Source organism: Piliocolobus tephrosceles, chromosome 11 (genome assembly GCF_002776525.5).
Source record: "Piliocolobus tephrosceles isolate RC106 chromosome 11, ASM277652v3, whole genome shotgun sequence".
Lineage (NCBI taxonomy): Eukaryota > Metazoa > Chordata > Mammalia > Primates > Cercopithecidae > Piliocolobus > Piliocolobus tephrosceles.
The window spans coordinates 44,057,446-44,084,079 of record NC_045444.1 but is presented as its reverse complement, the minus strand read 5'-3'; the positions used below and the strand labels follow the sequence as shown (position 1 = coordinate 44,084,079).

Below are 26,634 nucleotides of genomic sequence, written 5' to 3'. Positions count from 1 at the left end.
ATAAAATGATAAAATATTAACATTTAAAGCACATAAAGAGATTATTGCTTCAAGTTACATCTAGAATGCATAGTTACTTGTCTGATTTGTACTACTGATATTATTAACAAGCTAGATGTGATGGTCATTTATATAGTCACTGTGTCATTGATCATGCACAATTTCTGGGATGCCAACCATGTAAGACTGAAGTGGACAGTCAGTGATCTAGTCTTTCAAAGGCTGAGATTGAACCTGAAGACAAATAATAGAGTTGGGCTAAAAACTGAGACCAATTTTGGTACATTGTGTGTAACTGTTCATTCCCAGTGTATTAACTGTTAAAGAGATTTTTGCAATTATTTTTAAATTTGAATTTCTTTGCTTAGATAATTCTTGTACAGCTCAAGGCTTTATTAATTCTTTTAAAAAGTGTTATAGAAAATTATAAACATATGAACAATTGGATTGAATGGTATAGCGAATCTTCATGTCACATCATTCAGCTTCTACAATGATCAACTTTTGGCCATTGTTTCCTTTATACTCCTACCCACAAACCACCCCCTGTGCCAGATTGTTTTGAAGCAAATCACAGACATCATAATATTTCACCCATAAATATTTCAACATGTATTGCTGAAATAAGAAAGATTTTTTAAAAGCCTATAATACTATTGCCATGTCTAAAAATGTTATTGTCTTAATAATTTCAAATATGTAGTGTTAAATTTTCCTGATTATCTCAAAAATTTTGTCTTAAAGTTTATTTAAATCAGCTTCTAGATATGATCTGTACATTATAACTTTTTTTTTAGATTTGCTCCTCTATCCTCTTGTATTTTGTAATTTATTTTTTGAAGAAATTGTATTGTTTGTCTTATAGTCTGAATTAGGCAGATTACATCCTGGTGGTGCCATTCAACATGTTTTTCTGTTTCTTGTGTTCCCAGTAAATTGATAGTTATATTTAGGGACTTGATCAGATTCAAGTTCAATTAATTTTGGCAGGAACACTTATTGATGGAAGTTTTGTGCTCTAATCTTTTTCTATTACAAATGATACTGCAGTGAATAGCTTTGTGCATATATCTTTTATACTTTCACCAATGTAGTTTTCAGATGAATTTCTATAAATGAAGCTGCTAGGTCACCGGATAAATCCATGTGAAATCTTGTGATACATCTCCAAATTCCCTTCTATGGGAGTTGTATCACTTTGTATTCCCACTAGCAATATTAGAGGGAACATGCTTTCTTTAGTATCACAGAGTGTTTTGTTAAACAATTGAGTTTTTGCCAACCCGATAAATGAGAAATTGCATCTTACTGTAGTTTTTTGTTCTTTTTATTTGTGTTAACAGTTCTTTATTGAGTTATAACTCACGTAGTAAAATGTACATATCTCAAACGTACATTCCAGTGACATTTGACAAACATATACATACATGTAACCAGTTGTCTACTAGTTATTGACATCTGTCTCAAAAGATGGATCTTCTGGTTCAAAGGACTTTTGTAATATTTCAAGATGCTTATTTAGGTTTTATTATCTTGGACCATCACAATAAGCCCTACACAGGAAACCCCTGGTTTCTAAGTCTTTTGTGAATTCATTGTTTTGTGATTTTTCCAGAGTATTTTTGAATCGTCAGCATTCTGCACAAATTATCATCCACCCTAAGTATTGACTTTATATGGCATATTGCCCAGTAAAATGAATTGGAATCACCTAGACATCTCTCTGTTGGTAAAGATAGAACTTTAAATCTTTTTGCTCTTTTTAAGACTTTATTTTTTTTTTTCATTTTTAGCCCAAGGATAGAAGTGGAACCAATGAGTGAATTTATAAAAAAATCAGTGTGTTGTGAAAAATATTGGAATTGTCTAGTGAAAAATATTAGCTTTATTTTGACTTTTATTGTCTACGTAATTGGACTTTCCCTGGGCCCAAAGGCGAGAGCATTGATTTTTTTTACAAACTATAAAAATGTGTCCCCGTCTTTCACCAATGTATTTTAATTTTTTTGTACAATGTGTACCAAATATGCCAAAGAAATCTAATTTTAAAAGTTGTATCTGTTACAACAGACTTTAGATACTGTGTATGGTAAATGGCTAGAATGAGTTTTAAGCATTCTTAAAGTGAACATTAAAATGTCAGATTTTAGAAATACTGTGTACTTGTATTTTTTGGTAGGTAAAATAGAGACTGCTGAATGTTTGTCTGCAGTGTCCTGTGCTTTTAAAAATGTACTTCCCTCCTAAATTTTATAATTGCAACACTCTTAAGACCTTCTTAGGAAAATATTTGACTTTGACTTTGTAGTTTTTAAAAGTAATCTTTGGGTTGTTTTCTTATATCCCTAATTTTGAATCAGTAACCAGAACAGCAGAAAGATAAACTCAAGGTTAAAGCAATCAGTGAATGACGGCTGGAAATAGCATGCATTATAAAGATTCCTTTTTAGAACTTGTCTTCTGAAGTCTTTACATCTCCAGTATTGATCTTTTAAAGCTTGTAGGGTACTAAGTGCTTTAACAGCAGAGAAATTATGAAATATGTGTATTTCATCAAGTTTCTGATTTACAATTTTGTAGTTTAAAATTGTTAATATGGAATACTTGAGTTTGGAGTATGCATGAGTCTAAGTTAGAGTCTAACCAGGGAACAGACATCACTTGAGGATTCAGAGTAGAGGGATTTTTAATGTAGGAAGATGGTTGTGCAGGTGATAGCACTGAGAAGGCAGAGGACTGGGAGGCAATACAGAAGTTGACAAGTACAGGAAGTCACTGCCACCTGTAGGTCAGAGGGACATACAGAAGAAGCAAGGCCATGCCACATTCCTGGGGTGAGGTTACCCAGAGATAGTTGGAACGTAGCGGAACTGTTCAGAGAAAAGTTGGGGCAATGGACATGAGCAAATGCTCCTGGAGACCCTGTGAGAGTAGAGAAGGCAAGATGATGTAATCCTTCGGCTTCTCCTTTCTTCCGTGCCTTCAGTCTCCCATACCAGGGTCTTGCTTTGGCTGAAGCCAACTGATAGGGGTGCCTGAGAAACACAGGCTGCTCTGTGAGATGGAGCAGATCAGACAAACAGCCAGAAATGGATCTAAGGCAAACAGATTCAGGGCTGATATAACCTTTCAGCTGAAACCCAAAAGCATTCATTATGTGCTACATTTTTAAAAAGTCATAAAATTGAGGAAAAATTAAGTTCAGTTGAAAATTTAGATTTCAATGCTACATGGTTTTTCATATTCCTTTAAGTATCATCAAATAAATATTTGCTTAAATTAAAAAATTTTGTTTACAAAGATGTACATAGAGTTGAAAGATTAAAATTGTGTGTTCAAGGTCATATTTCTAGTAAATGTCGAAGCCAGGCCTTCTAAAAACTTATCCAATGAATCTTTCCCATCTTATGCTGAGGGATAAACCAACCTAAACATCAAGGTTCTTTGTTACTCTGATGTTTATGAGCTTTATGATCTTGATGACATCTTTTAACTTCTCATACATTCAATAAATATTGTCCTCCAAAAATGTGAATAAAGATGCCTCTTATACCTGACAGGGAAGATAAACCCAAAAGGGTAGAAATGAGACTTCTTGAAAAATTTTCTGGGGTGATATGAATTAAGGTATTATTTATTTCATGTATGGAAAATAGAATGACTTCACCTTTAATAAGTACTTTAAAAACAGTTCTTAAGGTTGTCAGTATTCCTAACCATTTTTCTTTCTCCTCCCTGCTTTAAGAAACCAAACTTATTTTAGGTAGATTTTGTGTTAGAAGATGCACTAATAAGAATTTAACAAGAGCAACTATTTAACTTAGAAAATTCAGATTAAACATTTCTTTGTGAAAAACACATTCTGAAATCTTTGAAGTTGCTCCTCTTTTGTTCCTCTAAATCTAGATCAGAAAAGCAATGTTGACTTCAAAGATATCCAAAGAACAAACACTAATAAAACAACACAAGCAAGTGTGGTGGCAGGAATACCAGAGGCTGAATGAAGTCAGGTAAGAACTGGGAGAAATAGTTAAGAACACGTAGGAATTACTAGGAATCGCACTTACCTCGTCAGATGTTCTATAATGTTCCATGTTAATTAACCATTGCAATAAAAAATTTAAAGTTACAGCTTGAATGTGAGTTAAATTAAAATCCTTTCATTTCCTCAGCTTAATCTGAAATCCAGTGGATATATTAATATGGCTTTTGCCTCCTTTCGGAAAGAAGATAATCTTCTGTACGTGCCAATCACTTCCACACTCCCACTCTCATACTTGTATTTACTTGTATCATACTTAGCATATTGGATTATAATGTTTTGGTTACGTGTTTTTTCTTCCCTATAAAGTGGTAGAGATCCTATCACAGGCAAACATCTCATCATATTCATTTTTATATAGTAGAATACGTAGGAGAGATGTAAATGCTTTTAATACATGGATGACCTAATGAACAAGGAGTTCAAGTTGCAAATGGTTTCTGGGTGTAACTGCATCATTACTAACTTACTCAATTTTGCTTTTTGACTTTTGTTATTATTTCCAGCAGTCACATAAAGATAAATTAAAAATGAAATATTGATTCTACAGTTGATCTTCATTGTAATCTTTGAAAAATTAGTTTTTTTCAAAAGTCAAGGCAAAAAAAGAAGATAGATGTGTTTCTGCTTCATTTATAGCATATATACTTGTTTTAGTTATGATGTTTATAAAGTGTGCTTTTAAAATGTGCATTTTAAAACATTTATATCAAAAGAGGTAATTTCTGTGGTCTTGTTCTAAGTAAAGTTTCTAAATACCATTAACTTTACTTTTGACTTGGGTATTTTTCATGTCGATGAGTTTCTTATTCTGGCAGGTGACTCCTCTGTGAAGTAGAAGGCTTATAATTGAAAGTGGTTTTACATTATTGTGTAACTTAAAACATAGAAAAACAAAGTTATATGGATTTCATCACCATACATCTACTATAAAAACAATGAAATTAGACCCATCTTATCCCTCAAAAGTCACCTTTTGTGGAGAGAATGTTTGAGCCCATTGGAATTTTTTTTTTTTGAAAATGTGCATAACTTGACACATGACAAAAAGGAAAGCCATTAGGAAGCTTTAATTATGGTGTTCACTGATTCAAGTTCAAATGTAAAGGAAGACACTGGGTAAAGTTTTTTTTTTTTTTTTAATCTTGGCTATTCCACATCTTTCTTACTGTGTATATTAAGTTTTTCTTAAGCTAGGTAGAAGAGATGTATATATATCATGATGGAAAATAATTCTTTTGGCTGACCTGGAACAACACAAAGAAAATGGAGGTGGGGAACACTTAGGTAATGATAACCTTAATGTCTCAGAACTTCTAAGGGCTGAAAATTGGACAAAATGAAGAATTCCAGGATAAGTTTCTGTGTTATTCTAGAATGCATGCTAATTTCAATTTGTGTTCAGTGCTACTGAAAACTAACAGCAATAGGAGATAAGTTAGAGAAATGACTACCTTGTGGAGAATTTAGGGCCACCAACAAATTAGAAGTAGTTAAAGTCCTAACAGTGTTTGTCAACCTTTAGAAATCGACATCCCCTTTTAATAAGTAAGATTCTATGCCTTACCATAAAAGACAACGTTTAAGAATCTCAGGCAGGCAGAGGATAAGGGCCTACAATGACACCTAACATTTGTTAGGTAATTTAATATGTGCCAGGTAATACTAGGTTGGGCAAAAGCCACAATTATTTTTGCACCAACTGAATATGTTAAGTCCTTTACATGTTTTATCTCCTTTAATATTTACAATGACCCTGCAAAGTAGTAGTTATTGCTGTCTCAGTTTTACAAATGAGAATCTTGTGTCTCAGATGATGAAAGTTATTTGTAGATCATAAATAACCTAGTCTGTGTGGAGCTGGGATTGGAACGTTTGCCCCTAACTTCTGTGCTCTCTGGCCTTGGAGTTGAGTAGCTTTTTCCTTTTTCTACAGGGTTCTGTTTACGTCAGCTGAGATCCAACTGGTCTAGCCTTGCTGGCAAAAACAAAAGAAGTTTTGCCAGGGTGTGATGGTGCATACCAGTAGTCCCAGCTACTTGGGAGGCTGAGGCAGGAGGATCACTTGAGCCTAGGTGTTCAAGTCTGCAGTGCGTTATGATTGCATCTGTGAACAGCTACTGCACTCTAGCCTGGGCAACATCGTGAGACCCCATGTCTAAAAACAACAAAACAAAATGAAAACAAGTTGCCAAATTTTAATTCTTTGTAATCTGTACTAAGAAAACTAGATAAAATTTTCAAATGTAAAATTATGTTTAATATTTATATTTGTACCATTTTATTTAAATTGTGTTATGCTTAATGAAACTATACCCCTTAAGGTTTTTGATATACTTTCCCAGAGGTACTTTCTCCATTGTTTCATTCTGGTACCACAAAGAATCCCTTAAGTTTTTGTGTGCTCATTTGCCCAGATGACATAATAATCTACTCAGTGCAACCACCTGCAAATAAGACACCCTGGTGAAGGGCATCTTTGGGCCTTCAGGTGTCTACCTGGTACAGGTTCTTATTCTTCCAGAGAGATGCCAAAGTTCTAGGTGGAGAATCAGTCTCCTCAGAACATCAAAAATTACCCATGTCTTCATTTTTTTGGCAGTTTATATGCTCTGTTATGACTTTCTGGGTGCTGAGCTAGATGGTTTTTAAGTGCTATGTTTTTGGTTAAACAAATCTGTTCTGGAATAACTTCTGGTTTGACTCAACCATTATGCACTCATCCTCCATGTAACAGTTGCAAATGTGATCTTAAAAATATTTCTGGCAGAAACTACCTGCTGGAAAAATAGACAGTGAGGTATCATTTACAATATCACCCCTCCTTTATACATTCAAACAAAAACCAAATCATTGCCCCATGTAAATTGGCTTAGAAAATTATGACACAGCACTTTGGGAGGCTGAGGCAGGTGGATCACCTGAGGTCAGGAGTTTGAGACTAGCCTAGCCAACATGGTGAAATCCTGTCTCTGCTAAAAATACAAAAATTAGCCAGGCATGATGGCGCATACCTGTAGTCCCAGCTACTCGGGAGGCTGAGGCAGGAGAATCGCTTGAACCTGGGAGGTGGAGGTTGCAGTGAGCTGAGATCATGCCACTGCACTCCAGCCTGGGCAACCCAATAAGACTCCTTCTCAAAAAAAAAAAAAAAAGAATGACACATACATAAAATGGAATACTATGGAAATGATAATTATGAAAACTATTTAGAAATATCTAAAAGAAAATTAGTGTTATTAAAAAAAAACCCCACAATATAAAATGTTAAGTATGCCATGTTATGACCATGTGAAATATATCTACATGTAGATGAGGGCTAGAAACTTATCTGGAAAAATAAAAATAATAATTATATTAAAGGATTATAATTGCTGCTTTTTAATTTTATACCATTTTAATACTGTAATAATCATGATAACATTCTTTTCTTTTCTATGATTTAATTGAATCTGCCATAAGCAAGGGGTAGACTATAATATTTGTGGATACCCATTTCGAGTTAGTTATGGTTCTATTCTAAAAAATGACTCTATTTTTAAAATATATAGGCCAGGTATGATGGCTCACACCTGTAATCCCAGCACTTTGGGAGGCCAAGGTAGGCAGATCACCTGAGGTCAGGAGTTCAAGACCAGCCTGGCCAACATAGTGAAACCCTGTCTCCACTAAAAATACACGCACACACACAAATTAGCTAGGTGTGGTGGCACGTGCCTGTAGTTCCACCTGCTCAGGAGGCTTAAGCATGAGAATCACTTGAACTCAGGAGACAGAGGTTGCAGTGAACCGAGATTGTGCCGCTGCACTCCAGCCTGAGTGACCAAGGGAGACTCGGTCAAATATATATATATATATTTTTTATATGTATATTTATTTTATATATATATGTACATACTTGTGTGCACATATATATGTATACATATATAAGCTCATGAAGATTTGTTGTTCTTATTAGTATATTAAAAATAAAGTATACTTCCACCTCTGCGATTCAGGGTCTCATTCTTTCTGAACTTTAAAAATTACCTCCTTGTTGGTCTAGGTTTGTCTGACACCCTTCTCTTCATATTTCATCTCTATTGTTCACATCTCCTTCTGCTCTATCTTGCTGCCTTGGGAATCTTTCTGAAACATGGATCTGAGGAAGTGAGATCAGCCTACCGACCTTCAGTGCTTCCCAATGCCCCAGACCCTCTCCACACGCAATGCTAGGACCTGCTGTGGGCTGGCCTTTGCTCACGCTGTTTCTTCTGTCTGAGCCTATGCATCTATCTCAGTGTCTAGCAAGGACTCAAGCCATGTTAGGAATTTAGTACATGGTTTAAATAAATGAATGGATGACAAAGCCATATTAGATTAAATATCTCTTTGGTTATTTTTTAAAAAGCTAGATGTATGTTTATGATTGTAACATTTATTGAGATCACATCTATTTCAGATGTAAATTGGAATCTGAAATAAAATCCCTTCTCAATGAAGAGAACATTGGAAATGAATGTCTTTGTGACTTTACAAATTTTGGTAAGATTTGTTTAATCCTATATTTAAAGAAGAGTTTTATTTTGAAGAATGAGAATGGGCCACTCACTTCATGTTCTTTTAATATTAACTGCCGTTAGTTTTTTTCTAAAGGAATCCCCAAATAAATCTGTACTTTAATCATCTGTTCTTGTAGACACTTAAAATAATAATGTGTTCCTTTGATTCCATTTTGTTTCACCATAGAGCAAGAGCTATCAGAACAACTGTGCACATATCTTAAAAATGTGATAAATCCTATTCAGCAGCTGAGAGCAGATCTAAAATACAGACAGCATCACACTTTGCAGCATTCACACCCACATATTGAGTGTAACTCCGTGAATGTATTGGAAGAGGTTAGTATGTTACCTTTATTTTCGATAATGTAATACTTCATTTTTATCCCAACTAGAAGAGTTTGAGAAAAGAAACAACATGTGTGACTTGTGTATTAGTTAATATTAATTTGTAATTAATATTTAAATAGGTCAGCTAATTCTATCCACTAAATATTTTTTGAGTTATTCTCTTATATGTATATATATATTTTTTATTATACTTTAAGTTGTAGAGTACACGTGCACAACGTGCAGTTTTGTTACGTATGTATACATGTGCCATGTTGGTGTGCTGCACCCATTAATTCGTCATTTACATTAGGTATATCTCCTAATCCTATCCCTCCCCACTTCCCCCACCCCATGACAGGCCCCCAGTGTGTGATGTTCCCCTTCCTGTGTCCAAGTGTTCTCATTGTTCAATTCCCACCTATGAGTGAGAACATGCGGTGTTTGGTTTTCTGTTCTTGCAATAGTTTGCTGAGAATGATGGTTTCCAGCTTCATCCATGTCCCTGCAAGGGACATGACTTCATCCTTTTTTGTGGTTGCATAGTATTCCATGGTGTATATGTGCCACATTTTCTTAATCCAGTCTGTCATTGATGGACATTTGGGTTGGTTCCAAGTCTTTGCTATTGTGAATAGTGCTGCAATAAACATACGTGTGCATGTGTCTTTATAGTAGCATGATTTATAATCTTTGGGTATATACCCAGTAATGGGATGGCTGGATCATATGGTATTTCTAGTTCTATATCCTTGAGGAATCGCCACACTGTCTTCCACAATGGTTGAACTAGTTTACAGTCCCACCAACAGTGTTAAAGTGTTCCTATTTCTCCACATCCTCTCCAGCACCTGTTGTTTTCTGACTTTTTAATGATCACCATTCTAACTGGTGTGAGATGGTATCTCATTGTGGTTTTGATTTGCATTTTTCTGATGGCCAGTGATGATGAGCATTCTTTCATGTGTCTGTTGGCTGCATAAATGTCTTCTTTTGAGAAGTGTCAGTTCATATCCTTTGCCTACTTTTCGATAGGGTTGTTTGTTTTTTCTTGCGAATTTGTTTGAGTTCTTTGTAGGTTCTGGATATTAGCCCTTTCATCAGATGAGTAGATTGCAAAACTTTTCTCCCATTCTGTAGATTGCCTGTTCACTCTGATGGTAGTTTCTTTTGCTGTGCAGAAGCTCTTTAGTTGAATTAGATCCCATCTGTCAATTTTGGCTTTTGTTGCCATTGCTTTTGGTGTTTTAGACATGAAGTCCTTGCCCACGTCTATGTCCTGAATAGTATTGCCTAGGTTTTCTTCTAGGGTTGTTATGGTTTTCGGTTTTATGTTTAAGTCTTTAATCCATCTTGAGTTAATTTTTGTATAAGGTATAAGGAAGGGGTCCAGTTTCAGTTTTCTGCATATGGCTAGCCAGCTTTCCCAACACCATTTATTAAATAGGGAATCCTTTCCCCATTTCTTGTTTTTGTCAGGTTTGTCAAAGATCAGATGGTTGTAGATGTGTGGTATTATTTCTGAGGGCTATGTTTTGTTCCATTGGTCTATATCTCTGTTTTGGTACCAGTACCATGCTGTTTTGGCAATGTGGCTCTTTTTTGGTTCCATATGAACTTTAAAGTAGTTTTTTCCAGTTCTGTGAAGAAAGTCATTGGTAGCTTAATGGGGATGGCATTGAATCTATAAATTACCTTGGGCAGTATGGCCATTTTCATGATATTGATTCTTCCTGTCCATGAGCATGGAATGTTTTTCCATTTGTTTGTGTCCTCTTTTATTTCATTGAGCAGTGGTTTGTAGTTCTCCTTGAAGATGTCCTTCCCATCCCTTGTAAGTTGGATTCCTAGGTATTTCATTCTATTTGAAGCAATTGTGAATGGGAGTTCACTCATGATTTGGCTCTCTTTGTGTCTCTTATTAGTGTATAGGAATGCTTGTGATTTTTGCACGTTAATTTTGTATCCTGAAACTTTGCTGAAGTTGCTTATCAGCTTAAGGAGATTCTGGGCTGAGACGATGGGGTTTTCTAAATATATAATCATGTCATCTGCAAACAGGGACAGTTTGACTTCCTCTTTTCCTAATTTAATACCCTTTATTTCTTTCTCTTGCCTGATTGCCCTAGCCAGAACTTCCAACACTATGTTGAATAGGAGTGGTGAGAGAGGGCATCCCTGTCATGTGCCAGTTTTCAAAGGGGATATTTCCAGTTTTTGCCCATTCAGTATGATATTGGCTGTGGTTTTGTCATAAATAGCTCTTATTATTTTGAGATACATTCCATCAATACCGAACTTATTGAGAGTTTTTAGCATGAAGGGCTGTTGAATTTTGTCAAAGAACTTTTCTGCATCTGTTGAGATAATCATGTGGTTTTTGTCTTTGGTTCTGTTTATATGCTGGATTATGTTTATTGATTTGTGTATATTGAGCCAGCCTTGTATCCCAGGGATGATGCCTACTTGATCATGTGGATAAGCTTTTTGATGTGCTGCTGGATTTGGTTTGCCAGTATTTTATTGAGGATTTTTGCATCGATGTTCATCAGGGATATTGGTCTAAAATTCTCTTTTTTTATTGTGTCTCTGCCAGGCTTTGGTATCAGGATGATGTTGGCCTCATAAAATGAGTTAGAGGGGATTCCCTCTTTTCCTGTTGATTGGAGTAGTTTCAGAAGGAATGGTACTAGCTCTTCCTTGTACCTCTGGTAGAATTAGGCTGTGAATCCATCTGGTCCTGGACTTTTTTTGGTTGGTAGGCTATTAATTATTGCCTCAACTTCAGAGCCTGTAATTGGCCTGTTCAGGGATTCAACTTCTTCCTCGTTTAGCCTTGGGAGAGTGTGTGTGTCCAGGAATTTATCCATTTCTTCTAGGTTTTCTAGTTTATTTGCGTAGAGGTGTTTATAGTATTCTCTGATGGTAGTTTGTATTTCTGTGGGGTCAGTGGTGATATCTCCTTTATTAATTTTTATTGTGTCTATTTGATTCTTCTCTGTTTTCTTCTTTATTAGTCTTGGTAGCAGTCTATCAATTTTGTTGATCTTTTCAAAAAACCAGCTCCTGGATTCATGTATTTTCTGAAGGGCTTTTCTGTCTCTATCTCCTTCAGTTCTGCTCTGATCTTAGTTATTTCTTGCCTTTTGCTAGCTTTTGAATGTGTTTGCTCTTGTTTCTCTAGTTCTTTTAATTGTGATGTTAGGGTGTCGATTTTAGATCTTTCCTGCCTTCTCTTGTGGGCATTTAGTGCTGTAAATTTCCCTCTGCACACTGCCTTAAATGTGTCCCAGAGATTCTGGTACGTTGTATCTTTGTTCTCATTGGTTTCAAAGAACATCTTTATTTCTGCCTTCATTTCATTATGTACCCAGTAGTCATTCAGGAGCAGGTTATTCCGTTTCCATGTAGTTGAGCAGTTTTGAGTGAGTTTCTTAATCCTGAGTTCTAGTTCGATTGCACTGTGGTCTGAGAGACAGTTTGTTATAATTTCTGTTCTTTTACATTTGCTGAGGAGTGCTTTACTTCCAACTATGTGGTCAATTTTAGAATAAGTGTGATGTCGTGCTAAGAATAATGTATATTCATTTGATTTGAGGTGGAGAGTTCTGTGGATATCTGTTAGGTCGGCTTGGTGCAGAGCTGAGTTCAATTCCTGGATATCCTTGTTAAGTTTCTATCTCGTTGATCTGTCTAATATTGACAGGGGGGTGGTAAATACTCCCATTGTTTTTGTGTGGGAGTCTGAGTCTCTCTGTAAGTCTCTCAGGGCTTGCTTTATGAATCTGGGTGCTCCTGTATTGAGTACATATATCTTTAGGATAGTTAGCTCTTCCTGTTGAATTGATCCCTTTACCATTATGTAATGGCCTTCTTTGTCTCTTTTGATCTTTGTTGGTTTAAAGTCTGTTTTATCAGAGACTAGAATTACAACCCCTGCCTTTTTTGTTTTCCATTTGCTTGGTAGATCTTCCTCCATCCCTTTATCTTGAGCCTATGTGTGTCTCTGCACATGAGATGGGTCTCCTGAATACAGCAGATTGATGTGTCCTGACTTTATCCAATTTGCCAGTCTGTGTCTTTCATTTGAGCATTTAGCCCATTTACATTTAAGGTTAGTATTGTTATGTGTGAACTTGATCCTGTCATTATGATGTTCACTGGTTATTTTGCTCGTTAGTTGATGCAGTTTCTTCCTAGCCTCGATGGTCTTTACATTTTGGCATGTTTTTCAATGGCTGGTACCGGTTGTTCCTTTCCATGTTTAGTGCTTCCTTCAGGAGCTCTTATACGGCAGGCCTGGTGATGACAAAATCTCTCAGCATTTGCTTGTCTGTAAAGGATTTTATTTCTTCTTCACTTATGAAAGTTAGTTTGGCCGGATATGAAATTCTTGGTTGAAAATTCTTTTCTTTAAGAATGTTGAATATTGGCCCCCAGTCTCTTCTGGCTTGTAGAGTTTCTGCCGAGAGATCTGCTGTTAGTCTGATGGGCTTCCCTTTGTGGGTAACCCGACCTTTCTCTCTGGCTGCCCTTAAGATTTTTTTCCTTCATTTCAACTTTAGTGAATCTGGCAATTATGTGTCTTGGAGTTGCTGTTCTCGAGGAGTATCTTTGTGGCATTCACTGTATTTCCTGAATTTGAATGTTGGCCTGCCCTACTAGGTTGGGGAAGTTCTCCTGGATGATATCCTGAAGAGTGTTTTCCAACTTGGTTCCATTTTCCCCCTCACTTTCAGGCACCCCAATCAGACGTAGATTTGGTCTTTTTACATAATCCCATACTTCTTGCTGGCTTTGTTCATTTCCTTTTCTTCTTTTTTCTTTAGATTTCTCTTCTCACTTTATTTCATTCATTTGATCCTCAATCACTGATACTCTTTCTTGCAGTTGATTGAGTCGGTTACTGAAGCTTGTGCATTTGTCACGTATTTCTCGTGTCATGGTTTTCATCTCTGTCAGTTCGTTTATGGCCTTCTCTGCATTACTTATTCTAGTTATCAATTCTTCCACTCTTTTTTCAAGATTTTTAGTTTCTTTGCGCTGGGTACATAATTCCTCCTTTAGCTCTGAGAAGTTTGATGGACTGAAGCCTTCTTCTCTCATCTCGTCAAAGTCATTCTCCGTCCAGCTTTGATCCGTTGCTGGCGATGAGCTGCATTCCTTTGGAGGGGGAGATGCACTCTTATTTTTTGAATTTCCAGCTGTTCTGCCCTGCTTTTTCCTCATCTTTGTGGTTTTATCTGCCTCTGGTCTTTGATGATGGTGACGTACTGATGGGGTTTTGGTGTGGCTGTCCTTCCTGTTTGTTAGTTTTCCTTCTGACAGTCAGGACCCTCAGCTGTAGGTCTGTTGGAGATTGCTTGAGGTCTACTCCAGACCCTGTTTGCCTGGGTTTCAGTAGCAGAGGCTGCAGAAGATAGAATATTGCTGAACAGAGAGTGTATCTGTCTGATTCTTGCTTTGGAAGCTTCCTCCCAGGGGTGTACTCCACCGTGTGAGGTGTGGGGTGTCGGTCTGCCCCTAGGGGGGGATGTCTCCCAGTTAGGCTACTCAGGGGTCAGGGACCCACTTGAGCAGGCAGTCTGTCTGTTCTCAGATCTAACCTCCATGCTGGGAGATCCACTGCTCTCTTCAAAGCTGTCAGACAGTGGTTTGCGTCTGCAGAGGTTTCTGCTGCTTTTGTTGTTGTTGTTGTTTAGCTGTGCCCTGTCCCCAGAGGTGGAGTCTACAGAGTAGACAGGCAGGCGTCCTTGAGCTGCTGTGAGCTCCACCCAGTTGGAGCTTCCCAGTGGCTTTGTTTACCTACTTAAGCCTCAGCAATGGCGGGCGCCCCTCCCACAGCCTGGCTGCTGTCTTGCCATTAGATCGCAGACTGCTGTGCTAGCAGTGAGGGAGGCTCCGTGGGCGTGGGACCCTCCCAGCCAGGTGTGGGATATAATCTCCTGGTGGAGCACCCTCATTTCTTGACTGGAATGTTCCAGTGGTCACATAACTGGCTTCCCTGCTTTCATTCTTGCCTCTCCTCCCAGTGCCTCCTGGGATCTTACCCCAGCACAGGGGGATTAAGTCATCCTATTGCTGAAATTCCCCAGGGGCTCCTGTGAGTACATAAGTCCTTCTAGCCACCTAGCCCCCTTTTTGCTTCTTCAATCACATCTGCTACCTGACATTTCCCCTTTGCCATAAAAGCTCAGTCACACCCAGGCTGGCCTTCTTTCTGTTTCTCCAACATGCCAGGCCCTTTCCTGTACTTGCTATTTCCTCTGTCGTCTTGATGCCACTTTTTGCCCTGTAGATCTTGGCTTAAATGTCCTCTTCTCTGAGAGGCCTGTGCTAAGAAGCCACAGTCACTCCCTGTTACACCACCCTATTTTGACATTGCCTTCCTGCTCCTGACCCTTTCTCACATTTTTTTAAATTAGTTTGTCAGCTGCTTCCCCTTAATTGAGCATAAGCTTCTTCAGTATATGTGTGCTGTGTTTGATAAAAATTTAGGCCGTTTTGATTTTTTCTATTTTTCAGTTATTCTGTAATGTTATATTGCTTTATAAATAGTCATAAAAATATAAATGTATGCCCAGCTGGGGATTAGAGGCAAGAATGCAAGAGAAGGAAGGGGTGATTGGAGCACAGACATCTGGTAAGTTCTCTGCATTACCACAGAGAAAATAAAAATGTGTGTGCAGAGTGGCTGTGACTGTACTGAACTTTCTGAGCTTATTTTTGGGACATCTAGAAGCCTCATTGCAGCTCATTTGTCTGATGAGCACTGCCTACCTGGCTGGCATCTCTTTAACTTTCTTCCACAGGTCTTTAAACTTCATTACTGATTGGCTTTTGAGAATAATTCTTGTGTCTTTAAATATAAGTATGGAATGAATTGCAATAATTTGCATACTACTTGTTCCAAATGTCCTATAGGTTGACTTTGTGAAGAAACAATTGAAAACTATCTTTGAAAGACTTAGCCTGGAGCAACAGAGAATAGAAAATGATCTTTCAGACTGGAGTATAAAGGTAAGTGTGATGTGGCTAGTAATTTATGTGTTTTTCAATTTGTCATTTATGTTAAATAAAATAATCACATACTTTTTTTCAGATTCTAGATCATTCTTTGGAAGAAAAGATTAACCTGCTTAGTGAACTGCCCATTGAATTAGAAAGTTTGGAATGCCCATACCCTGATTTGAAATCTTCAATCCACAGTGAGTTCTGTAAGTTTACACAGAAATATCAAAAGAAGCTTCAAGACCTTGATCTGCAGTTGGAAGACATATACAGGTGATAAGATAAAACTTATTGAGTTCTGTGTAGACTTTTGACATTTACTTTTTGTTTTTGTTTGGGGTCACTATACTTCCAACTTACTGAATAGTTACTATGTAATTGGAATACAATCAATAAATGTTTAGATTGACTGTTTGCTGAATGGAGAGGGTTTTATTTTTTCAAAAAGTTTCTTGACATAATAGTTCTTAATATTTTTTTGTAAGGTTAAGACATGTTGAAAATATCTCTCTTATTGAGCTCTTCACAACACAGATAAGAAATAGTTTTCAAATATGAATTTTCAGTAACCAGAACTTTTCTTTTCAAGATATGAAGCTGCTCTGCAGTAATTGATACAGTGGAAAATGTACCCATGGAATTATGTTACTTGTAATTGACTGTAATTTTATCCTATGATAAACACAGAGTATGTTTTATAAATTAAAAAAAATTTTTTTCTATGTGTTAAATTTCATTTTTAGGAAATAGACTTCTGGGTTTTCTCCCAAGAGTGATTATTCACTTCTTCATGGTGAATGTAATGTTCAGTGATTTAAAATTCAGTTTGGCAGTGGTCATCTTCTCTAGTGTCTTCTATGTTAAAATTCGCTTAGATGACAAATCCAGATACACCACTCTGAACTATATCAATGGTCTACCTTATAGTGTATATAAAGCTTCTAGGGGACATTTTGTAGGGAAACAGCTTTGTGTGCTATGATATTGACCTCAATATTTTCCCCAAAAGAATGTATATTTAAAAAGAAAATTATTGAAGGGACACATTTATAGTAAATTAAAATAAAAGGTTTATAACTTTGGAATGGAAGAAGATGAATATGACAAATATTTATATTTCTTATGAATTGCCTGTGAACTGCAGCTCCTCTGTATGAAACTACTACTGGTAAGAAATAAATTACAGGGGAAAAAACCCTTAAATTATACCAAGTAGAGTTATTTGCTTTGGTGGCTTCCTGATCCAAACTCTTCAGTTATAGCTTCTATTTGTTTTAGCACACTTGTCAGTGATTAGAGCCAATTCTAGGTGAAATTGGAGCCCTTTTTCTGACATTAGCTTCTCCCCATCACATACCTTTTGGTCTCCTGATAGTCTTTCCTTCCCCATCTCTCTCCTTTCCTTTCTTCTTTCCTATCTTGCAGTAAAGCTGAGAAATAATAATATACAATTTACACTTGATGATTGATTAATTACATGTTAACTGGAACTCAGTCATAGTGAAGTCCTAACTCAACCATGCACTACACTTAAGTTTCCAATTGTTAAATGAACATTCTCTTCCCACTCCCCATCCCAATCTTGTTAAAGAGATTTTAGAACTCATCGAGAAAGAGGAAGAGGATTTTTTGTTTGATAGTGGAGAGGGCATTATAATCAGACTGATTAACTGCAGCTAGGAAGAGGGTAGATCTGACCCTATCATTTAAAGCAAGTTGGCTGGCCCGGGACCTCCTCTCCCAGATGATACCTTGTCCCCTGAGAAAGCTGGCTGAGATCATGATGTTTCTAGGTTAGTAACTCGTCAAGAGGAAGGAGTTTGCCTTAGCAGTCTAAAATGGCTTCCTTCCAGTAACACTTATGCTTCACAGCCCATTTTCCTTCTTTCTTTTTAATCTAATCTCAATTTCTGCTCTTTCATAATGCAACCCTGTGTGACTCAGAAACAGTTGGGATTCACAGCTACATTACAATTACTGAAAATTAAGTGGAGGATTAGATGAATATATTTCACATGCTAACAATTCTGCAGAAGGAAGAAATATTGAGGATAAAATAGCTTAGGAAGGCTTGATGGAGCAAGTAAAATTCACTATGGACTTTGAAGAAGGGGTATGCTTAGCATAGGCAGAAGGGGGTGGGGAGGCATTCTTAGAAGGGAGATTAAATGACTAGACTGTAAACCCCTTGAGGACAAAGTAATTTAGTAGTTATATTTGTATCCTTAACATCTTCTAAATAAATGATTGTTCAATTGAGTTGAATTTGAAAGGAAAAACAATGAAGGAAAGGCATGTTATGGGAACAGTAGGAATCTACTTTGGAGGAATATAAAGTTCATAAATTCTAGTTTAATAGTCTGCTTGCCACCTATAATTATCCATAATACATTTTATTCAGTTGATGGTGTGTTTTACTTGATGAATATTTATTGAATAAAACTTAAAATACTGTAGTCGTTGCAAGCTCCCTGGTAGGGGATTCAACAGACAGATTAGTTTCGTCTGTTTTGCCTCTGAGAAGGCTTGGAATATTTGGGGGAAGAAATATATAAACCTCTACCCTGACCAAATAAAAATAACATGCAAATGTCAACTAAAGAAAATATTTTATAAATATGCTGGCAGGAAATAATGAAGCATCAATAAAAACTGAATGAGGTTTCAGGAGTTGTGTCTTGGAGAAGAAAGAGTAAAAGAGCTATTTCTGAATAAATACAGAGGTGGTAGCTATCAGTAGTCTGTGGCTTTTGAGCAGTAAGGCATAAAAGTATACTGTTCTACCTAGGACAATGAATTATAGGTTCAATCATAGTATTATTTGTACTTCCAGTTTACCAGTATCTTCACTACTTTGATATGGCCTTCTCCCCTCTTTGTTCTAGTTATTGGGTTTACATAGATTGTGTTCATATATGTGGGAGTGTGTGCATAGTTTAGACAGTTGTGCACTGCTATGCCATATGAAAGTTGACATATCCAGGGGGCATTGTTTAATTATAAAAGGTTTTCATTGGCTAAAGGCAGTGGACATCATGGTTAGTCCCAGTATTTATTCAATTCTTCCTATTTCGTAGTAGTTCGCTGGTTTGGTTTGAAATGACTCCATCTCTAAATCCAAAGGTAGGCAGTGATAGGGAGTATGTACCAGTCAGTGCAACCTCATTTCCCCAGGTCACAGTGATTACCTCAGGGTGGTCTAATCCTCAGGTAAGGATTAGAGGAATATACATCACATGCTGATATGGTTTGGCTGTGTCCTCACCCAAATCTCACCTTGAATTGTAATAATCCCCATGTGTCAAGGGTGGAGTCAGGTGGAGATGATTGAATCATTGGGGCAGTTTCCCCCATACTGTTCTCATGGTAGTGAATAAGTCTCGAGATCTGATGGTTTTATAAATGGGAATTCCCCCTGCACAAGCTCTCTTGCCTGCCACCATGTAAGATGTGACTTTCCTCCTCCTTTGCCTTCTGCCATGAGTGTGAGGCCTCCCCAACCATGTGAAACTGTGAGTCAATTAAACATCTTTCTTTTATAAATTACCCAGTCTTGGGTGTGTCTTTATTGGCAGCCTCAGAACAGACTAATACACATGCTAATATTTCTGCAGAGGCAAGAACCATTGAGGATAAAATAACTTAGGAGGGTTGATGGAGGAAGCAAAATTCATTATGAACTTTGAAGAATGGGTAGGGTTAGCATAGGCTACCCTGAGCAAAGCTCAGGTACTTGTGAGAAGCAGTATCTTTTCTTCTGCATGGATGTTACCAAGAAAGCATATGGCTGAGGTTGCTGCTGGCATCATCTGGTAACCGAAGGAAGACAGCTCTTAAAGACAGGGCAGAGCCCCGGGAGTCCTGGAAAAACTGAGCTGGTACCTTATTTGAATGCCATGGGAAGTCCACCTCACTGCTTTAGTTTTAAGGGCCATTGGTCCAGTTATTGTCTTAAACCAGTGTGACTTGGGTTTTTAATTGTTTGAAACTAAAAACATCCCTAATTCAATACAGTAATTGATTTGGCTTCAAAATATCCATGACTGATGGAATTAATCTGAAAAATTCTTAAATATATTCCAATTTATTAGGAAGATTAAGCTTGTAAAATCAGCCAAACTTTAAAAATCAAGATTAACTAGTGGTGGAGGGATGGGACTTGCACAGCCAATTATAAATATATATTTTAAAATAAAAATAAATTAGAAAGTTCTATGTGACTATGGAGTATGTAGCAGATCAGTGGAACAAACTAGAAATAAAAAGAAAACAGAAAAATATAATGATTTAATTTATTATAAAGGCTAATTTCAAAACTGGGGTAATACTAGATTATTAAAGAGATAGCATTACATAATAGGCAATTGGAAGATAAGGTTAGATCTCTTCATTCTATTTGACTCAAGAAACTCTAGATGCATTAAGATATGAAGAAAGAAAATCATAAAAGAACAACATAAAAATAAAAATAAATAACCTTGAAGTGGAGAAGGCCATTCAAAGCCTATTATTTCCAGTGAAACTCATAAAGAAATAGTTTAAATAAATGTAATGGCATACATATTTTTAAAAATCTAGCATGATCGTTTCTCAGAGAAGTTTTAACTCTAGAAAACAGAGACTTCTGGTTTCCAGTCTAGCATGTAGAAACATAGTTGCCACTCATTTATTACAACAAATAAAAAGCTGAACAAACTGAAAAATCAACAGATCATCTTCAATCTTTCAGATAAGTGAGACCACAGTATAAAATGCTTCCCCCAAAATTGGAGAGACAGAAAGATACAAAGAATTACAACCTACTGGAGCAGAAACACATGAGCAGAAACCTCTGCAGGAACCAGTAATGAGCTAAGAAACCCTGAATCATAATTGATAAATTGCTAGAGGCTCACTGTGGACAACTCTGAGAGTTGAAAACTCCAAGAGGACCCATTCCTAGGAGGTGCTCAACACTTTTATGAGTTTTACACCAGGAGCTATATCAGGTCCTCACTGATATATAAATATCTGAGAAAAATTCCCTCTTGCTTCTGGTAGCAGGAGGATAAAAGGAACCAACTTGATCTATGCATTCAATGCAATCCTGGTCAAAATCCCAGCAAATTAGTTTCTGGATATTGACTAGCTAGCTGATTCTAAACTTTATGTGGAAAGATGAAAGACCCAGATAGCCAGATCAGTATTGAAAGAGAAGAGCAAAGTTGGAGGACTGATACTCTCCAACTTCAAGACTTACCGTAATCAAGATTGTGTGGTATGGCCAGAAAATAGCCAAGCAGATCCACAGAACGAAGAACCTAGAAACAGGTAAAGGGATCAATGCAACAATAATGTCTAACTATCCTAAATATATATGCACCCAATACAGGAGCACCCAGATCCTAAAGTACGTTCTTAGAGACCTACAAAGAGACTTAGATTCCCACACAATAATAGTGGGAGACTTTATACCCCACTGTCAATATTAGACAGATCAACGAGACAAAAAATTAACAAGGGTATTCAGGACTTCAACTCAGCTCAGTACCAAATGGACCTAATAGACATCTGCAGAACTCTCCACCCCAAATCAACAGAATATACATTCTTCTCAGCATCTCTTCACACTTATTCTAAAATCGACCACTTAATTGGAAGTAAAACATGCCTCAGCAAATGCAAAAGAACGAAAATCATAACAAACAGTCTCTCAGACCACAGTGCAATCAAATTAGAACGCATGATTAAGAAACTCACTCAAAACTGCTCAACTACATGGAAACTGAACAACATGCTCCTGAATGACTACTGGGTACATAACAAAATGAAGGCAGAGATAAAGATGTTCTTTGAAACCAATGAGAACAAAGACACAGTGTACCAGAATCTCTGGGACACATTTAAAACAGTGTGTAGAGGGAAATTTATAGCACTAAATACCCACAAGAGAAAGCAGGAAAGATCTAAAATTGACACTGTAACATCACAATTAAAAGAACTAGAGAAGCAAGAGCAAACACATTCAAAGGCTAGCAGAAGGCAAGAAATAACTAAGATCAGAGCAGAACTGAAGGAGATAGAGACAAGAAAAACCCTTCAAAAAATAAATGAATCCAGGAGCTGGTTTTTTGAAAAGATTAACAAAATAGATAGACAGCTAGCCAGACTTAATAAAGAAGAAAACAGAGAAGAATCAAATAGACAAAATAAAAAATGATATAAGGGATATCACCACTGATCCCACAGAAATACAAACTACCATCGGAGAATACTACAAACACCTCTACGCAAATAAACTAGAAAATCTAGAAGAAATGGATAAATTCCTGAACACATACACCCTCCCAAACCAGGAAGAAGTCGAATCCCTGAATAGACCAATAACAAGTTCTGAAATTGAGGCAGTAATTGATAGCCTACAACCAAAAACAGTCCAGGACTAGGCGGATTCACAGCCAAATTCCAAATTATACCAGAGGTACAAACAGGAGCTGGTACCATTCCTTCTGAAACTATTCCAAACAATAGAAAAAGAGAATCCTCCCTAACTCATTTTATGAAGCCAGCATCATCCCGATACCAAAACCTGGAAGAGACTCAACAACAAAAGAAAATTTCAGGCCAGTATCCTGAACATCAATGCGAAAATCCTCAATAAAATGCTGGCAAACCGAATCCAGCAGCACATCAAAAAGCTTATCCACCATGATCAAGTCGGCTTCATATCTGAGATGCAAGGCTAGTTCAACACATGCAAATCAGTAAACATAATCCATCATGTAAGCAGAACCAATGACAAAAGCCACATGAGTGTCTCAATAGATGCAGAAATGGCCTTTGATAAAATTCAACACCCTTTCATGCTAAAAGCTCTGTATAAACTAGGTATTGATGGAACGTATCTCAAAATAATTAGAGCTATTTATGACAAACCCATAGCCAATATCATACTGAATGGGCAAAAACTGGAAGCATTCCCTTTGAAAACTGGCACAAGACAAGGGTGCCCTCGCTAACCACTCCTATTCAACATAGTATTGGAAGTTCTGGCCAAGGCAATCAGGCAAGAGAAGGCAGTAAAGCGTATTCAAATAGGAAGAGAGGAAGTCAAATTGTCTGCGTTTGCAGATGACATGATTGTATATTTAGAAAACCCCATCGTCTCAGCCCAAAATCTCCTTAAGCTGATAAGCAACTTCAGCAAAGTCTCAGGATACAAAATCAATGTGCAAAACTCACAAGCATTCCTATACACCAATAGCAGACAGAGAGTCAAATCATGAGTGAAAGTCCGTTCACAATTGCTACAAAGAAAATAAAATACCTAGCAATACATCTTACAAGGGATTTGAAGGACCTCTTCAAGGAGAACTACAAACCACTGCTCAAGGAAATAAGAGAGGACACAAACAAATAGAAAAACATTCCATGCTCATGGATAGGAAGAATGAAAATTGTGAAAATGGTCATACTGCCCAAAGTAGTTTATAGATTCAATGCTATTCCCATCAAGCTATCATTTACTTTCTTCACAGCACTGGAAAAAATTACTTTAAACTTTATATGGAACCAAAAAAGAGCCCGTATAGCCAAGACAATCCCAAGCAAAAAGAACAAAGCTGGAGGCATCACGCTACCTGACTTCAAACAATATTACAAGGCCACAGTAACCAAAGCAGCATGGTACTGGTACCACAACAGATATATAGACCAACGGAACAGAACAGATGCTTCAGAAATAACACCACACATCTACAACCATCTGATCTTTGACAAACCTGACAAAAACAAGCAATGGGGAAAGGATTCCCTATTTGATAAATGGTGTTGGGAAAACTGGCTAGCCATATGCAGAAAACTGAAACTGGACCCCTTCCTTATACCTTATACAAAAATGAACTCAAGATGGATTAAAGACTTAAACATAAAACCAAAAACCATAACAACCCTAGAAGAAAACCTAGGCAATATCATTCAGAACATAGGCATGGGCAAAGACTTCATGACTAAAACACCAAAAGCAATGGCAACAAAAGCCAAAATTGATAAATGGGATCTAATTAAAGAGCTTCTGCACAGCAAAAGAAACTATCATCAGCATGAACAGGCAACCTACAGAACAGGAGAAAATTTTTGCAATCTACCCTTCTGACAAAGGGCTAATATCCAGAATCTGCAAAGAACTTAAACAAATTTACAAGAAAAAAAACAAACAACTTCATCAAAAAGTGGGCAAAGGATATGATCAGACACTTCTCAAGACATTTATGTGGCCAACAGACACAGGAAAAAATGCTCATCACCACTGACCATCAGAGAAATGCAAATCAAAACCACAATGAGATACCATCTCACGCCAGTTAGAATGGCAATCATTAAAAAGTCAGGAAACAACAGATGTTGGAGAAAATGTGGAGAAATAGGAATGCGTTTACACTTTTGGTGGGAGTGTAAGTTAGTTCAACCATTGTGGAAGACACTGTGGCAATTCCCCAAGGATTTAGAAATAGAAATACCATTTGACCCAGCAATCTCATTACTGGGTATATACCCAAAGGATTATAAATCATTCTACTATAAAGACACATGCACACGTATGTTTATTGTGACACTATTCACAATAGCAAAGACTTGGTACCAACCCAAATGTCCATCAGTGATGGACTGGATAAAGAAAATGTGGCACATATACACCATGGAATACTATGCAGCCATAAAAAAGGATGAGTTCACGTCCTTTTCAGGGACATGGATGAAGCTGGAAACAATCATTCTCAGCAAACTAACACAAGAACAGCAAACCAAACACCACATGTTCTCACTCATAAGTAGGAGTTGAACAATAAGAACATATGGACACAGCAAGGGAGAACATCACACCTGTCGGGGGGTGTGAGACTAGGGGAGGAATAGCATTAGGAGAAATACCTAATGTAGGTGACATGTTGATGGGTTCAGCAAACCACCATGGCACATGTATACGTATGTAACAAACCTGCACATTCTGCACATGTACCCCAGAAATTAAAGTATATTTTTAAAAATAAAAATTAAAAAAAATTTTAAAAAGAACCTAGAAATAGATCCACATATATGCGATGTTTGATAAAGGAGCAGAGGCAATGCAATGAAGCAAAGATAGTCTTTGCAACAAATGTTTCTGGAACAACTAGACACACATATTCAAAAAAAAGAATCTAGACACCTTTCACAAAAATTAACTCAAAATGATAGGCCTAAAAGTCAGCCACAAAACTGTAAAACTCTTAGAAGGTAACATGGGAGAAAACCTAGATGATCTTGGGTATGACAATGACTTTTGAGACCAAAAGCATGATCCATGAACGAAATAATTGATAAGCTGAGCTTCATTAAAATGACAAACTTATGCTCTGCAAAAGACAATGTCAAGAGAATGAGAAGACAAGCTGCAGAATGAGAGAAAATATTTGCAAAGACACATCTGATAAAAGACTGTTATCCAAAATATACAAATTCCTTTTAAAACTCAACAATAAGGAAACAACCTGATTAAAATATGGGCACAATCCTGAAGACACCTCAGCAAAAAAGATATACAGATGGCAAATAAGCACATGAAAAGATCCTCCACATTATGTGCCACTAGAGAATGCAAACTAAGACAAGATACACACACTTATTAGAATGGCCAAAATCCAGAACACTGACAACACCAAATGCTGGCAAATAAGTATGTAGAGCAACAGGACCTCTTATTCATTGCTGGTGGGAATTCAGAATGGTACGGCCACTTTGGAAGGCAGTTTGGCAGTTTCTTACAAAACTAAATATACTTTCATCATATAATCCTGCAGTCATGCTCCTTGGTATTTACCCAAATGAATAAAAAATATATGTCAACACAAAAGCTGCAAATGGATGTTTATAGTAGCTTTATTCATAACTGCTAAAACTTGGAAGTTACCAAGATGTTCTTCAGTAGGTGAATGAATAAATAAACTGTGGTACATACAGACAATGAAATTTTATTCAATGCTAAAAAGTAAAGAACTATCAAGCCATGAAAAGACATACAGGAAATTTAAATGCATATAACTAAGTGAAAGAAGTGAATCTGAAAAAGCTTCATAGTGTATTATTCCAACAGTATGGCATTCTGTAAAAGGCAATATTATGGAATCAGTAAAAAAATTAGTGTTGCCAGGGGTCAGAAGGGAGGGATAAATGAGTAGGCAGAGCACAGTGTAGTAGGACAATAAAGCTATTCTGTGCAATACTACAATGGTGGATAAATGTCATTATGTGTTTGTCAGAACTCATAGGATGTGCAACATGAAGAGTGAATCCTAATATAAACTATGGACTTTGGGTAATAATTATGTGTCATTATAGGTTCATTGATGACAACAAAATGTACTCTCTGGTGAGGAATACTGATAGTGGAAGAGATTTTATTTTGCATGGGAGATGAGGATAAATGGGAACTCTATACTTTCTGCTTAATTTGGTGTGACTCTAAAACTGCACTAAGAATATAAAGTTTATTAAACAGAGAGAAAAAAATAAAAATTTCATTGCTATTTAACTGTTGCAGAGAGTAGATAAAGAAGGGAAACTTCCAAGTTATGTTCATGAAACAAATATAACATTGATAGACAATCTTGTAAAATATTGCACACATACAAAAACTGTGGCCCAATCTCACTTAACATCTATTAATACAAAAATTATAAATAAAATACTCAC

At 36.8% G+C, this 26,634-nt stretch overlaps 1 protein-coding gene across 3 annotated transcripts in view; it reads left to right on the top strand.

Moving 5' to 3' along the window:
• CCDC148 (coiled-coil domain containing 148) overlaps positions 1–26,634 on the top strand; it is a 292,285-nt gene that overhangs the window by 114,041 nt on the left and 151,610 nt on the right. For 2 of the 3 annotated variants that reach the window (XM_023217509.2, XM_026447716.1), the window contains 5 exons: positions 3,907–4,010; positions 8,484–8,566; positions 8,771–8,922; positions 15,838–15,933; positions 16,016–16,197. In XM_023217509.2, coding sequence (XP_023073277.2) covers positions 3,907–4,010; positions 8,484–8,566; positions 8,771–8,922; positions 15,838–15,933; positions 16,016–16,197 — 617 coding nt within the window. The remainder of the gene's footprint in view (positions 1–3,906; positions 4,011–8,483; positions 8,567–8,770; positions 8,923–15,837; positions 15,934–16,015; positions 16,198–26,634) is intronic. The other variant, XM_023217510.2, reaches the window with a different exon arrangement.